This window comes from Beta vulgaris, chromosome 3 (assembly GCF_026745355.1).
Source record: "Beta vulgaris subsp. vulgaris cultivar EL10 chromosome 3, EL10.2, whole genome shotgun sequence".
In the NCBI taxonomy this organism is placed as follows: Eukaryota; Viridiplantae; Streptophyta; class Magnoliopsida; order Caryophyllales; family Amaranthaceae; genus Beta; species Beta vulgaris.
Window position 1 is genome coordinate 43,082,839 of NC_079204.1, and position 14,310 is coordinate 43,097,148.

The 14,310-nt window shown below is 38.7% G+C and overlaps 1 protein-coding gene across 1 annotated transcript; it reads right to left on the reverse strand.

Moving 5' to 3' along the window:
• Positions 1 to 8,744: 8,744 nt before the first annotated feature.
• On the reverse strand, positions 8,745 to 12,708 carry LOC104884079 (uncharacterized). The gene is made up of 2 exons (XM_010668674.2): positions 11,989 to 12,708; positions 8,745 to 11,831 (listed from the first exon to the last, which is right to left on the reverse strand). Exons 1-2 carry the CDS (start codon positions 12,706 to 12,708, stop codon positions 8,745 to 8,747), a joined length of 3,807 nt encoding a protein of 1,268 aa, XP_010666976.2.
• Positions 12,709 to 14,310: the final 1,602 nt, after the last annotated feature.

The window sequence follows — 14,310 nt, forward strand, 5'->3', positions numbered from 1 at the left end:
AAACTGATGTTTAGCTCCCCTCCTAAAAATGTTTTTTGGGTCCGTTAAATTTTTTGGATGTCGATATCATGTTGGAATGTTCGTGGTATTGTAAGAAAATCTGCCTTCCCAGAGGTAAAAGACTTTTGTAATTTTAATAATGTTAAAGTAATGATGCTCTGTGAGACAAAGTCCCAAATCCCCCCTTCCCAAGCTACTGTAAATCAGTGTGGATTTCAATGCTTTGATTTTGTTCCTACCCATGGTTTTGCGGGTGGGATCTGGGTCCTATGGAAGAGCTGTAATTCTAACCCATTCTCAATTAATGTAATATATAAGTCTTCGAGGTTTATTGCCTGTAAATTTGTCTTGCTTAATTTAGATTTCTCGTTTATTGTTATCTTTATTTACGCACCTGCTAGACAAGCTCAAAAGGCTGATTTTTGGGCTGAGTTGATTATGTATATCAATAGTTTGCAGTCCCCGTACTTAGTTATTGGTGACTTCAATGAGATCACCAACTCGAGTGATAAAATGGGGGGTGCCTGCTATAGTCAATCTCGAGCAACAACGCTTTCTCATCTCTTTGATAATATATGTGCTAGTGAGCTACCATTTATAGGACCTCCATTTACTTGGAGGAAGAAAAAATCGGGATCTCATAATATTTACGAGCGACTTGATAGGGCAGTTGCAAGTTTGTCTTGGATTTCGCAATTTCCAGCGGCAAAAATCAAACACTATAATTTTACTAGTTCTGATCATTGTATTATTTCCTTAGATTATCTCTCTCCAGTTCAGTCCAAAGCACCTCCCTTTCGTTTTGAGAAAATGTGGTGTTCTCGTAAGGCTTATGATATTTTAGTTAAAAAAACTTGGTGCCAAAAATTTTCTGGTTCCTATATGTTTTGTCTTGTCAAGAAGTGTAAACTCTTAAAAGCAAAATCTAAAGAATGGAATAAAACGCAATTTGGTAATATTTTTTCAACTTCGTCTTGTTGATAAAAGCTGTGGTGGTTCAAGCTGCCTTAGTTGCTAACCAGGATGATACTAGTTTGCAACATTCTCAAGATCTTCTTCTTAATAAGAGGTCTAAGCTTTTATCTTATAGTCGTGATTATTGGCAGCAAAAAAGTAAATCAAACTTTCTAACCAATGGGGATGCTAATACTAGTTTTTTTCATGCCCATGCTTCTATCCGTCGCAACCGCAATCAACTTAAGGAATTCACGTCAGCTAGTAATGTCGTTCTTTCTAATCCGTCGGATATTTCGAGTGAAATTACGAAAGAATTTCAGGAACGATTTGTGTCTAACCCTAGCTGCTCGTTTAGTATTTCTGATGATTTTGAGCTTATCTCCCAATTTCTCTTCGGAGGATAATTTCTTTTTGACCAGTCCGATCTTGGTGAGGAAATCAAATTAGCAACATTTGATTTAGCCCCTGATAAATCTCCTGGCCCAGATGGTTTTCCCCCGTTTTTCTTTCAGAAGTATTGGACTCTCGTGGGTAATTCTGTTATCCGTGCAGTCCAAGCCTTCTTTCATTCGGGTAAAATTTTACGAGAAATCAATCATACTTTTCTTGCTCTTATTCCCAAAATTGATAATCCATCGTCAGCTAACCATTTTAGGCCTATTAGTTTATGTTCGACGATTTATAAGATAATTTCAAAAATTATAGCCAATCGTCTCAAAGTTGTAATGGGGAAAATTATCCACCCTCTTCAAGGAGCTTTTGTCCCGGACAGGCTTATCCAGGATAATATTCTTATAGCTCATGAGGTCTTCCATTCCTTTCAAAGGAAATCTGGGAAAAATGGGTGGATAGCTGTCAAGCTTGATATGGAGAAAGCGTATGATCGTCTAGAATGGAATTTTCTGTTCGCGATGCTTGATCAGCTGGGTTTTGATCCTGTTTGGGTCCAGTGGGTAAAAACGTGTGTGTCTACTGCCTCCTTTTCTGTCTTAGTTAATGGAATTCCTGGCTCCTCCTTTGTTCCTTCTAGAGGAATTCGTCAAGGAGATCCTCTTTCTCCTTATTTATTTATTCTTTGTGCCGAGCTTTTAGCTCGTCAGCTCTCCTTTGCTAGTGTTCAACCCGACAAGCTTGTTGGTGTTCCTATTGGTAGTTCAAGGATGAGGATACCCTTCTTGACATTTGCGGATGATACTATGATCTTTGCAAAAGCAACAGATCAAAGTTGTGTGGCTATTCGAATGATTCTTGACAAGTTCTGTTCTATGTCTGGCCAGATGGTTAATTATCATAAATCAGCCTTTCAAGTTTCTCCTAATGTTTCCCAGGCTCTTAAGGCGAATTTTGCTTCAATCCTAGGCATGCAGGAGACTCAGGACCTAGGTGAATACTTAGGATGCCCCGTTATCAGTAAACGGGTTACTAAAGAAACATTTGGGAAAGTCGTAGCCCAAGTTGATTCTCAGCTTCCCAAATGGAAAGCTAATTCTCTTTCTCAAGCAGGAAGAACTGTCCTTATTCAGTCTAATTTAGCTACAAAAGCTAATTTTCAAATGCAAAGTTTCTATTTACCTAAGAGTATTCTCAATAAGCTGGATAAAACTTATCGGAATTTTTTTGGAACAAAGATTCCGTCTGTTCATCCTCTAACTTGGTGGGGTGGGATCGGATTTGTAGACCTAAAAATATGGGTGGCCTTGGCTTGCGCAAAGCGGAGCCTAATAATATAGCTCTCCAAATGAAGCTGTTATGGAAGCTTCTGAAAGACCCTAATAATTTGTGGGTCCAGCTGGTGTGTAGGAAATATGTCAAGAATCAAGCTCTTTTGTCTCATAAAGTTTCTTCTATTGCTTCGTGGCAATGGAGAAACCTCATGAAGCTTCGTTCTGTTTTTGCCCAGGGTTTAAGATGGCAAGTTGGTAATGGCGAAAACATCCGGTTCTGGGATGATAATTGGCTTTTCCAAAAGCCCTTGAGTGTTGTTTTGCAGCCTCCTCCTAACTCTAGTCACCTTCGGGTTTGTGATTTTATCACAGCTGATGGTTGTTGGGACAGTGTTAAGCTCCGCCTTTTTCTCCCTTTGGATTTGGTGAAGGTGGTGCTTTTGGTTTTTCTGCCTTCGAACCCGCAAGTTGACTATCTTTGCTGGGGTTTGTCTCCGGATGGGGAGTATTCAGTGAAGTCTGGGGCCTTGCTTGCTCAGGGACTCTCCATTTCTAGTGATGTTAGGGTAGAATATGTGTGGATTTGGAAGCTTAATGTTCCCCCTAAAGTTAAAAATTTCCTGTGGAAAGCATGTAATGATGGCCTTTCTACTAAAGAGCGTTTGGAAAAAAGTCACGTTTTCCTTCCCCAAGAATGTGTTTTTTGTGATTTTCACTCGGAATCTGCTTCCCATATTTGTTTCTGTTGCCCGTTTGTGATTGATATCATGGCTATGCTTTGCGATAAATATGGGTGGCCACCTTTTCATGCTGTTTTAGGTATCGATTCTTCGTTGCCTTTTAGAGCTGCTTTGCATCAGATTCATGATTGTCTTCAATTGGAAGAGATCTGCTCTTTAGCGATTGTTTGGTGGTTTGTTTGGTTCTTTAGAAACAAAACAATCTTTAATAACGAAAGCGTTTCTCCGTTTCAAGCTTCGGCTATTATTCATAAGTTTAAGTCTCAGTGGGTTCATGCTGGCTCGGAGGGGTTTGTCCAGTCCTATGCGGGGTCCTCGACTAGTTCTCCTCGGCCAAGGGGACCTCGTTCTGGGCCCAATCTCATCTGGACTCCTCCTCCTCAAGGTTTTTGTAAGCTTAATTTTGATGGTTCTCTGCTCAATTCGGGTCTCTGTTCTTGTGGGTTTGTTATCAGGGATGCTGAGGGCTCAGTTCTTCTTTCAGGAGCGAAGTCACTTGGTCCTCTCTCCTCTATTCTTCAAGCGGAAGCTTGGGGGTTAAGGGAAGGGATTAGAGGGGCTCTCTCTTTAGATATCGGTAATCTCATTATTGAGGGAGATAATTTGTCCGTTATTAATGCGGTTAAGTCTGTGTGGAAGACTCCTTGGGAAATTCAAATGATTGTTGAGGATATTATTACTGACATTGGTCGTTTTAGTGTTTGCAGGGTTTATCACATCTTTAGGGAAGCGAACCGGGCAGCAGATTTCATGGCTCACAAGGGGTTTTCGTGTTCCTCTCTGCTTTACTCGTTTCCTCCGTACTCGCGTGATTTTTCTCTCCTCATCCGAAAGGATGTTTTAGGGTGGCCTCCAGATTGATGGGGTCTCCTAAGTTTTTCTCTCCTTATAAAAAAAAAAAAAAAAAAAATACAACCCTTCGCACAACACACTCGCACCACACGGTCGCCTACCTCGCGCGACCCCAACAGCAGCGACAGTCGAACGTTCGCACACACAACGCTCGCACTCGCGCCCAGCCCTCGACACTCACTCATCTTCGCACCACTTCGCACGACTCGCCGGCTTCGCACGCTCGACGCCTTCGTTCGAACACAACCCCCAAGCACACTCGAGGTTGCCGGCGATTCAGGGAAAAAGAAAGGAGAAGAGGGTCGAGAGAGGAGAAGGGAGGAGAGAGAGAATTCTTTTGAGGGAGAAGGGAGGAAAAACGGTTGGGTAAGGGTTAGGGTTTCTGATTTTTTTTATTCTTATTTTATTCTCCTTCTATTCTATTTATAGGGTGGCAAACCTAATTCTAGTAGGATTTGTTCCCAAATCAACTTCCTATTTCTTATTTTATATATTTCGAAAATAAAATAAAACCAAACCCTAATATAATTAGGTATACAAAGTAGGTTGCATAATTAAGTTATAATTGTAGGTTTATAATGTTAAAATGCTTTTCGATTATATTCTTTATATTTTCTTGTTTAAAAAGAATAACTCCCAACAATACGGATTATTACAAGCACCCCTCCCCTTCCCCTCCACTGCAGCAACACCCCTCCCCATCCCCTCCACCGCAGCAACACCCCTCCCCATCCCCTCCACCACTGCAACAGCCCATCCCCTCATCCCTGCCAGCCCAATCCCTCACCCCCGCGATTTCCCCTTCAATTGTGGTTGTAGGATTATCGAAATTTTTACTAAATTTAGTATGCTAATAATTAAAGGTTGAAGTTGTGGCTGACACTCATATTTTTTTCTCTATTCTTTTTGTCCTGCATCTATTAAATTTTTACCCGATACTTTCTTAAAGTATCATTTAGGTATTTTTCATATTAAAAATGTGTTAGCTATTGTTAGTCATACCAATTATTGGGATACTATCTAATAGTAGACTTAGATACAATATTCAATTGAACATTAAAAATATAAAATCTATATATCACAATAACGAATCTAGAATAACGATAAATACTTTTTGTCTTTTTCTACTGCACAATGAGTTTGGGCATGGTTTGTAAGAAAATAAAAAAAGGATAGTTTAGCAAAGAGGGTAAAACTAGAGTTGGGGATAAGTAAATCGTTAATAAAGTAAACGTAATTTTATGAGGCAATTTGAGTAATTAATGATGGTTTATTGACATAAAGTAAAGGTGATGTTGTTAACTATAGTTGCTTTTTTTTTATACCAAAGTTAAGTAATTCGAATAGATGAAACTACTCAAAATGCGGTAATTGTTGCAATAGAAAAAGAATAGAGAAATTATATAACAATTGTGTTAAAAAATCTCATTTCACATCAACAAAAAATCAACAATGTTAACAAAAAAATCAATAATTTTAACAAAAAATTTGTCAAAGTGACGCACGGGCTTCAAAATTAGTACTAATATATTAAAAGGTGTGCGTAAACAATGAATGGTGCCATGTGGCGCTCTCACTAAGGGTATTTTACTCCATGTAATCCACAACAATAAAAAAAATAGAAACTGCGTAGTATAAGATTTCACTAAATACCCTTGACAAATGACAAAATTCACCATATACCCTCAATGTTTCAGATATTCACCATATACACCTGATTTTCTGAATACGCTCACCAAGTATCCTTTTTCTAACGGACATCAACTTGTAGTTAGATTTATTGACCATTTTGCCATTATTAACCCTAAACCCTAACCCATTATGAAACACCCCGACTCTTTCGGAGTCAAGTCTATCTTCACGAATACGCATCAAGGGCCAACAACTGTCCTCAATAACCAACACAAGTTCCTCCAGCGCATTTTGTTCTCACTCATGTGCACCCTGAGAAACTTCCAGGAGGTCACCCATCCCTGGACTACTCCTAGCCAAACATGCTTAACTGTAGAGTAACTAAGGAAATGAGCTCCCTAAAAGAAAGATACATCTTGTTGGAATGAGTAGCCTGCTAATTCCCTGTAAAGAAATCATGAGGGGTAATTATATATATGTTAAATACTATTTTTTAAAAAAAATAAAAAATAAAAAGAATGGCATGTCATGCTTAGGTGGAGCTCTCTATAATATATTCTAAGGTTGTTTTTGTAAAACCATACTCTAATTTTTTTCATCATATCACTATAGATTTTAATTTTTATTGTAACAACAAAAGTTTCTTAATAATTTTTTTTAGAATACTAAATTGTTTTGGTTCAGTTGAGTAAGACTAGTGTTTGGATCCTCTAGAAGAACTATACAATGTAGAGTTTGAGCAATATCAACATTAAATAAAAAAATCAATAGCTCATATATTATCTTTCCAAAACCCAATCTATTTTTTCTTATCAAAATTCACCCCCTTATTTCCCCCTTTCACCAATACACGCTCTTGATTTTAAAATGTAGGGTTCCTATACAACTCTACATTGTAGAATTTTATTAAAACTCTAGAGGATCCGGACTCGTAAGATTGAGGTTTTGAAAGATAATATGTTTAATTATGTAAGTTGAACCTATGATAAAATGTTATAGTCACATACAATACACTATAGTTATAACTATTATTATATTTATTTAAAAGAATAAAGACATTCATCTAGTTATATATTCTTTTATGAGTTGTAAAATTATATTGTAAATGACCTTATTTTGAAGCATATTTCAAGCACTGTCAAATGGTGAAAAATTATAATATTTTGAATTAGGTAGCAAAAATTATATTCAATTTATATAATATAATAATTTAGGTTGTTTATTCAAAAAGAAACTATAATTTCTCGTTATCCACAACTCCTTTTATGTATTTGAATATATGTATAGGACTCTATTTTTAAAAATCTTTTAAAAAAAATTAATGACATGACAATCCTACCTGGCGCTCTTTCATAAGTTGTAGACCTTTTTTTTAAATGGATCTTATTCGGAGCATATTTCGAGCACTATCCAATGGAACAAAAATTATAATATAATTCCCAATAACATAGAAAAATTTATATACAATTTATATAATATAATAATTTAGGTTGTTCATGCAAAATCAAACTCTAACTTGAGCTTATCTAGAACTTCTTATGTATTTTTTTAAGCTAGGTAGAACTCTATTTTTAAAAATATCTAAAATAAAAATTAATGACATGACAATTCTACATGGAACTCTCTATTTCATAAGTTGTAGAACTATATCATAACTGGATCTTATTTCAAAGCACATTTCGAGTACTATCTATTGGAGCAAAAATTATAATATTCCGAATCAGGTAGCAAAAGTTATACACAATTTACATAATATAATAATTTAGGCTGTTCATGCAAACTCAAGCTCTAATTTTAGCTTATATATATATATATATATATATATAATATATATATATATATATATATATATATATATATATATATATATATATATATATCTATGTAGAACTCTATTTTTGTAAAAGAGATTTCGTTATCCAAAACTTTTTTTTATGTATTCAAATATATGTAGGACTCTCTTTTATAAAATAATTAAAATGTAAATTAATTACAAGACAACCCTATATGACGCTCTCTATTTCATAAGTATTGTAGAACTATATTGTAAATAGATCTTTTTGGAGCATATTTCGAGCACTATCCAACGGAACAAAAATTATAATATTTCAAATTACGTTGCAAAAATTATACACAATTTACATAATATAATAATTTAGGTTATTCATGCAAAATCAAACTCCAATTTTTAGCTTATCTAAAACTTCTTATGTGTATTTAAATTTATGTAAAACTCTATTTTTTAAAATATTTAAAAACAAAAAGTAATGACATGAGAATCCTACTTGGCGCTCTCAATTTCATAAGTTGTAGAACTATATTGTAAATAGATCTTATTTTAAAGCATATTTCAAAGCATATTTCGAGCATTATCCAATGAAACAAAAATTTAAATATTCTGAATTACGTAGAAAAAGTTATACATGATTTACTTAATATAATAATTTAGGTAGTTCATGCAATACCAAACTCAAATTTTAGCTTATCTAGAACTTCTTATGTATTTAAATCTATGTAGTACTCTATTTTTATAAAAGATTAAAATAAAATTTTATGACATGACAATCCTACGTGCGCGCTCTATGGCCTCGAAATCTTGAGGAGCTCCCTATGCTCCCGAAAAGTTCCTCCTTTATATATATATTAGTGCTGTGACTCGAGCAAATCCCTGAATTTTTAAATATCTACACCCCTATTTTCAACCGTTACATGCTTATTGCTGCGGTCAAAAAGTGGCCTATTGTTGCGGTTTTGGGCGCGCAACAATTAAGGGGGCAGCAATAAGTAATAATTATATTGTTGCGGTTTTAAACCGCATCAATATCTACAAATATTGTTGCGGTTTTTAGGCCAAACCACAACAATATTTTTTTTTTTGAGGGGAAAAGCTCAAGCTAGATTAATCATGGGACAAATTGTCCATAAGAATATAGGGAGCCACTTCAGAAGGAAAGTGGTTCTCCCAAATTTGTTCAACCCCGAAAGGTACTAGCTTAGCTAAATGATGAGATACAAAATTACCATCCCTTTTCACATGAGACCAACCTAAGGAATGAAAATTAGAACTCATTGAAAAAATATTAGACAATACATTATCTAGATCCGAGAGGTAGAAGGAGGTTTTTTGCAGCCTGTTGATCACAGTCAAACAATCGGATTCAATGACAACATTCACCAGCCCAAATCGCTTCCCAAGTCTCACTCCCATTTCGATAGCTTTGGCCTCTGCGATTTCAGGCGACCAAAAGGCTCTCGTACGCCGAGTAGTCGCAAACCGAACTCCACCTAGATGATCACGAGCAATAATACCCAGGCCCACCCATCCTTCAGTAGCAAGAGATGCATCCACATTGATTTTCCAGCACCCTGGTGATGGAGGGTTCCAATACCGAAGACTTTGTGTTACCACTCCCTGCCGTCGGTAAATATTCACAGCATACTTCCCATACTCCTCGACCAATCGATCCACCCTACGTAACAACACACTATTGGGGGTGATTTTGTTGTTAAAGACTTTGTTGTTTCTTTCTCCCCAAATACACGACATCAAGAAAGGTCCTTTCACCCGTATCCGCGAATCTAGCTGCTTCCATTTCGCCACCAGGTCACACATTATGTCACAATCACTATTGTCCCGCATTCTCGCACATCCACTATCCATCCACAACTCCTCAAATCTCGGGCAAAAAAAGATAGCATGATAAGTAGATTCATGCTCACCACAACCCCAAGGACAGACCTCCTCATCAATTAGATGTCGATGGAACAAAACTCCTCGCGTAGGCAACGTGTGGGTGCATAATTTCCAGAGAAAATGACGGACCTTGGGACTAACCTCCATGCTCCACAAATCGACCCAAGCGCTGTGAAAATTTTCCAAATTGCATCCTTTCCCGAGCATGTAGGCAGTTTTAACAGAATAGTGACCATCTTTCGTCAAAGCCCATGACAACATATCATGAGGGGAAGAGGAACATAAAGGTATCGCAAGTATGCATTTTTTATCCCGCTCGTTAAAAACTGCATCTATGACATCGAAACGCCATTCAATGTTATTCGGATCAATAAGATGCTGCACCATGGTGATATCGTTGTTTCGAGGGGAAGTAATGTATCTACCATTCTCATCCACAACCCAGGGGGCCTCCCAAATATTAATGCTTTGACCATTTCCCACCCTCCAAACCAATCCTTCCTTCACCAATGCTTTTGCACTCCATATACTTCTCCAAGAGTAGCTGCAAGAATAACCAAGCGAGGCATCAAGGAACTCACAGGATGGGTAATACTTAGCTTTCAGAACACGGCTAAGCAGAGACTGAGGCGCATGAATGAGACGCCAAGCCTGTCGTCCCAGCAGGGCATCATTAAACACCCCTAGATCTTTAAAACCCATTCCGCCCAAGCATTTCAATGTACACATTGCCTCCCAATTTTTCCAGTGAATTTTCCGTTTTGTATCTGAACTTCCCCACCAAAAGCGAGCCATAGCAGCTTGAATTTTCTGGATGATCATAGTAGGAAGTTTATAACCTCCCATAAGGTAGGTAGGGATCGCTTGAATGACTGCTTTCAATAACACCTCCTTCCCCGCTCTCGACAGTAATTTCTCCTTCCACCCCTGGAGTTTCTTCCAAATTCTATCAAGGAGAGAAGCAAAAATTAATTTCTTCGATCTTCCTGCGACAGAAGGGATACCAAGGTATTTCTCGTGTTTTTCTACCTGCCTCATCTTCAAAATTCCCATAAGAGCTTCCTTTTGTTCGACCCTTACTCCCTTACTAAAAGAGACCTCCGATTTTTCATAATTAATTTTCTGCCCGAATGCCAATTCATATCTGTTGAGAATATCAACTATCTCGAAGCATTCCTGACGGGTGGCTCTTGTAAAAAGTAAACTATCGTCTGCAAAAAGAAGATGAGATATTTCTGGTTCACTGCGGCTAGCTTTTGCACCATGAAGCCGTTTCTCCTGAACTTTCTTCTGAATCATCTTAGAAAATATGTCAGCAACCAGAATAAAGAGATAAGGAGACAGAGGGTCACCTTGGCGGAGACCTCTATTGGGGACCACAGAACCCCGAACTCTTCCATTAATAATGAAAGAATAAGAGACAGAAGAAACACACCACATGATCAAGTTAACCCATCGTCCATCAAACCCCATAGTAAGCAGCATCTTCCTGAGGAAGCCCCACTCAACTCTATCGTAGGCTTTGCTCATATCCAGCTTCATAGCAATAGTACCCCTTCTACTCCTGCTTCTATGCTTCATTAAATGAAACACTTCCATTGCAATGAGAGCATTGTCAGTGATCAAACGACCCGGCACAAAGGCACTCTGATATTCAGTAACAATATCAGGGAGAAAATCTTTTAACCTCAGAACAATAGCCTTTGAGACTAACTTGTACAACACATTGCAGAGAGCAATAGGTCGAAATTCAGCAGCAACTTTTGGGTCTTTAACCTTCGGAATTAGGGCAATGTTTGAGCAATTCAGATCAGCAGGGAAGTGATGCCCGTGAAGTATGCCACAGACAAAATCCGAGATATCATCTCCGATAATGTGCCAAAACCGCTGGTAAAAAATCGCATGCATTCCATCAGGACCAGGGGCCTTGCACGGATGCATCTGTGAAAGAGCTGCATAAATCTCATCTTTGGTATAGGGTCTTAGTAGAGCACAATTACAATCATCAGAAACAATAGGAGAGATATACTGTAAAACATGCTGTAAATTAACATCCGAAGGATTACAAGAGGTAAATATAGTACTAAAGTAATTTGCAAAAAAAATTTCAATCTCCTCAATTTCCGAGCACCAGACCCCGTCATCATTCTGGAGCCCTTTCACAAAATTCCTTTTCTTCCTCTGAGAAGCTTTATGGTGAAAATATTGAGTATTTTTATCCCCATCCTTAACCTCAGCTACTCTAGATCTCAAGTACCAATAGGCCTCTTGTTTCTCATTTAACTCATCAAGCTGTTTTTCAAGATCCGCGATATGGTGAAAATATTGAGAAGCTAGCCTCCGTGATATCCTTCTGTTGCGCCCGCCCAAGAGCCTTTTCCACCTTTTTTATTTTGTCACTCAGGTTACTGCAATGAATTGAACTCCACTTCACAAGATTGGATCCCACCAGTGAGAGCCGCCGTGTAATTTTGTCCCCAGAAGAGGCCTCCCACACCTCCTTAACCGCCTCCTCACACCCAGCATCAAGTAACCAACAGGTTTCAAAACGAAACCCTCGTCTTTTGCCCCGCTCCGTAGCAGCGGCTTTAAGCCGGGTAACAATAGGGGAATGGTCAGATTTGTAGCGAAGAAGGTTTTCGACGCCATGGTTAGGGAAAATCTGAGTCCATTCCAAGTTACTCACAAATCTGTCTAGCCTTTCGCGGATACGAGTTGTAACCGAAAGTCCCCTCTCCCAAGTGTATCGTGGGTTGTCAAACCCCAAATCTCGTAGAGCACAGTCATCTAACAGATCTCTAAAAGCACCCATCTCACGCCTATTACGGTCAACACCGCCATCCTTTTCATCATAACTAAGAATCTCACTAAAATCACCACCAACAAGCAACGGTAATGAAATATTTTCACACAGATGACGAATGAGATCCCAAGTTTTAAACTTCTCTTCTTCCTTTGCCCATCCGTAAATCCCTATGAATCTCCACATCTGCCCCTCCACTCTAATGTCTCCACAAATATGATGGCTCGAAAAAGAGACCAGAGAGAAATCTACCTCCTCCTTCCAGTAAATACACAATCCACCTGCTCTTCCCTGACTTGTAACCCCAAAAGCATTTTTGTAACCAATTTTATCCTTTATCAGTTCCGCAGCATTCTTACAAATCATTGTCTCAGAGAGGAAAATGATATCGGGGGCATAGGAAACACTCCACCTCCGGAGCTAACGAACTGACCAAGGGTTGCCCAGCCCTCGGCAGTTCCAACATAAAGTACTCATGATGAGGGGCGGGGTTGGTCCGTACCAACCTCCGCCAGAATTGGAGACAAATCATGCATAGAGCTCAGCTTAGTTCGCTTCGTAGCACCCAAAACACATTCCTCCCCCAAATTGTCAGACTCCAAATTTCTTTTATTAATAACAGCAGTTTCATCAGTATCCATTTGTACATGTTCCCCTTTATCAACCAATTTACCACGAGTAATCTTTGTCCATTTTTTTACCACGGCTCTTTTTGGTGAGACATAAATTACCAACATTATTATTTTCATTAACTGAGGTGGGGGCAGGAGGAGTTTTCAAAGCATTAAATACAAAAGGGTGGGGAGATATGGGGGCAAGTGGCTCTTGGTAGCCCACGCCATTAGTGACAATTAATGCCACTGTGTCAGAAGATGTTGACACTTGTGGTATTACAATATTAGATAAAAGCAAAGAAGACTTACCCTCACTAGAGACATGCCTAACCGAATCCACATCATCACTTTTCATCACACCATCATCACTTTTCTCCTTGAGATTAGCACCCATGATAGTCAAAGGTTGTTCCCTCCCCTCACAATTTAAATTCGCCATTTTGCTGGCATCTTCAACCGCAAACAAGATTTTTTTCACAGCTTTTAAATGCTTCTCTTCCTCCATTTCTTTCGAGCGGCCCTTGCGAGGCGTCGTCTTCAACCCCAAGCTCCACCCCAAACCTTCTTGTTTATCCTCGTCTGCCACCAGTTGACAATCCCGTTCCGAGTGCCCCATTATCCCACACGCAAAACAGAAAAACGGAAGCCTCTCATAGGCAAAATCTACCTGAAACTCTTTGCCATGTCGATCCTTCAAACGCCGAAATCGACGAAGCGACTTTGTAACATCTAACATAACTTGAACCCTTCTATATCTGCCAATCCCCAAAACATCTCCTCGAGTTCCAGAATTTCCCCCATATTTCCTACTAGAGCCCTAATTATATCATAAGATCTATAATTAAAAGGCAAATTTTTAATACGAACCCAGAAAGGAGAGAGGTTAATAGTGACATGGTCCGGCTGCTCCTCCCCATCAGCCTCCTTTAGCAGAAGTAACATGTTGTTGAAGCACCAAGGGCGCCCATGCATCACTTTCTTGATATCTTTCTAGTGAAAAAATTGAAAAGCATATAAATTAGGGCTCAACACCCTAATTGCCACGCCATGAGTCAGCCCCCAAACGTTCGTGATTGTTCGTTTGAAAGCCTCGATGTTATAGGTTCGCTCCGTTAAAATTCGTCCAAATAAGAGAAGGGAAATCTTCTCCGAATCCCGATTAGGGTTTAGTATAGTATTCTCCTCATCATCTAAACGTAACTTTGAACAGATTTTCGTGATCTCCTCAGCCATGGCTAAGGAGTGAGGCTGCCGCGACGGAGGCGCACCAGCACGGTGAGGACGCACTATCGACACAGATCGTAGTAGAGAGGGAGCCCTTTTTTCCAAGGGAGTTTTTCACAACAATATTATT

Coding starts and splice junctions, on each gene's coding strand:
- LOC104884079 (XM_010668674.2), bottom strand. CDS start 12,708: ATGATTTGTAAGAATGCTGCGGAACTGATAAAGGATAAAATTGGTTAC. Junction 11,832..11,988: donor TTACACGGCGGCTCTCACTG/GTGGGATCCAAT, acceptor CTTGAAAAACAG/CTTGATGAGTTAAATGAGAA.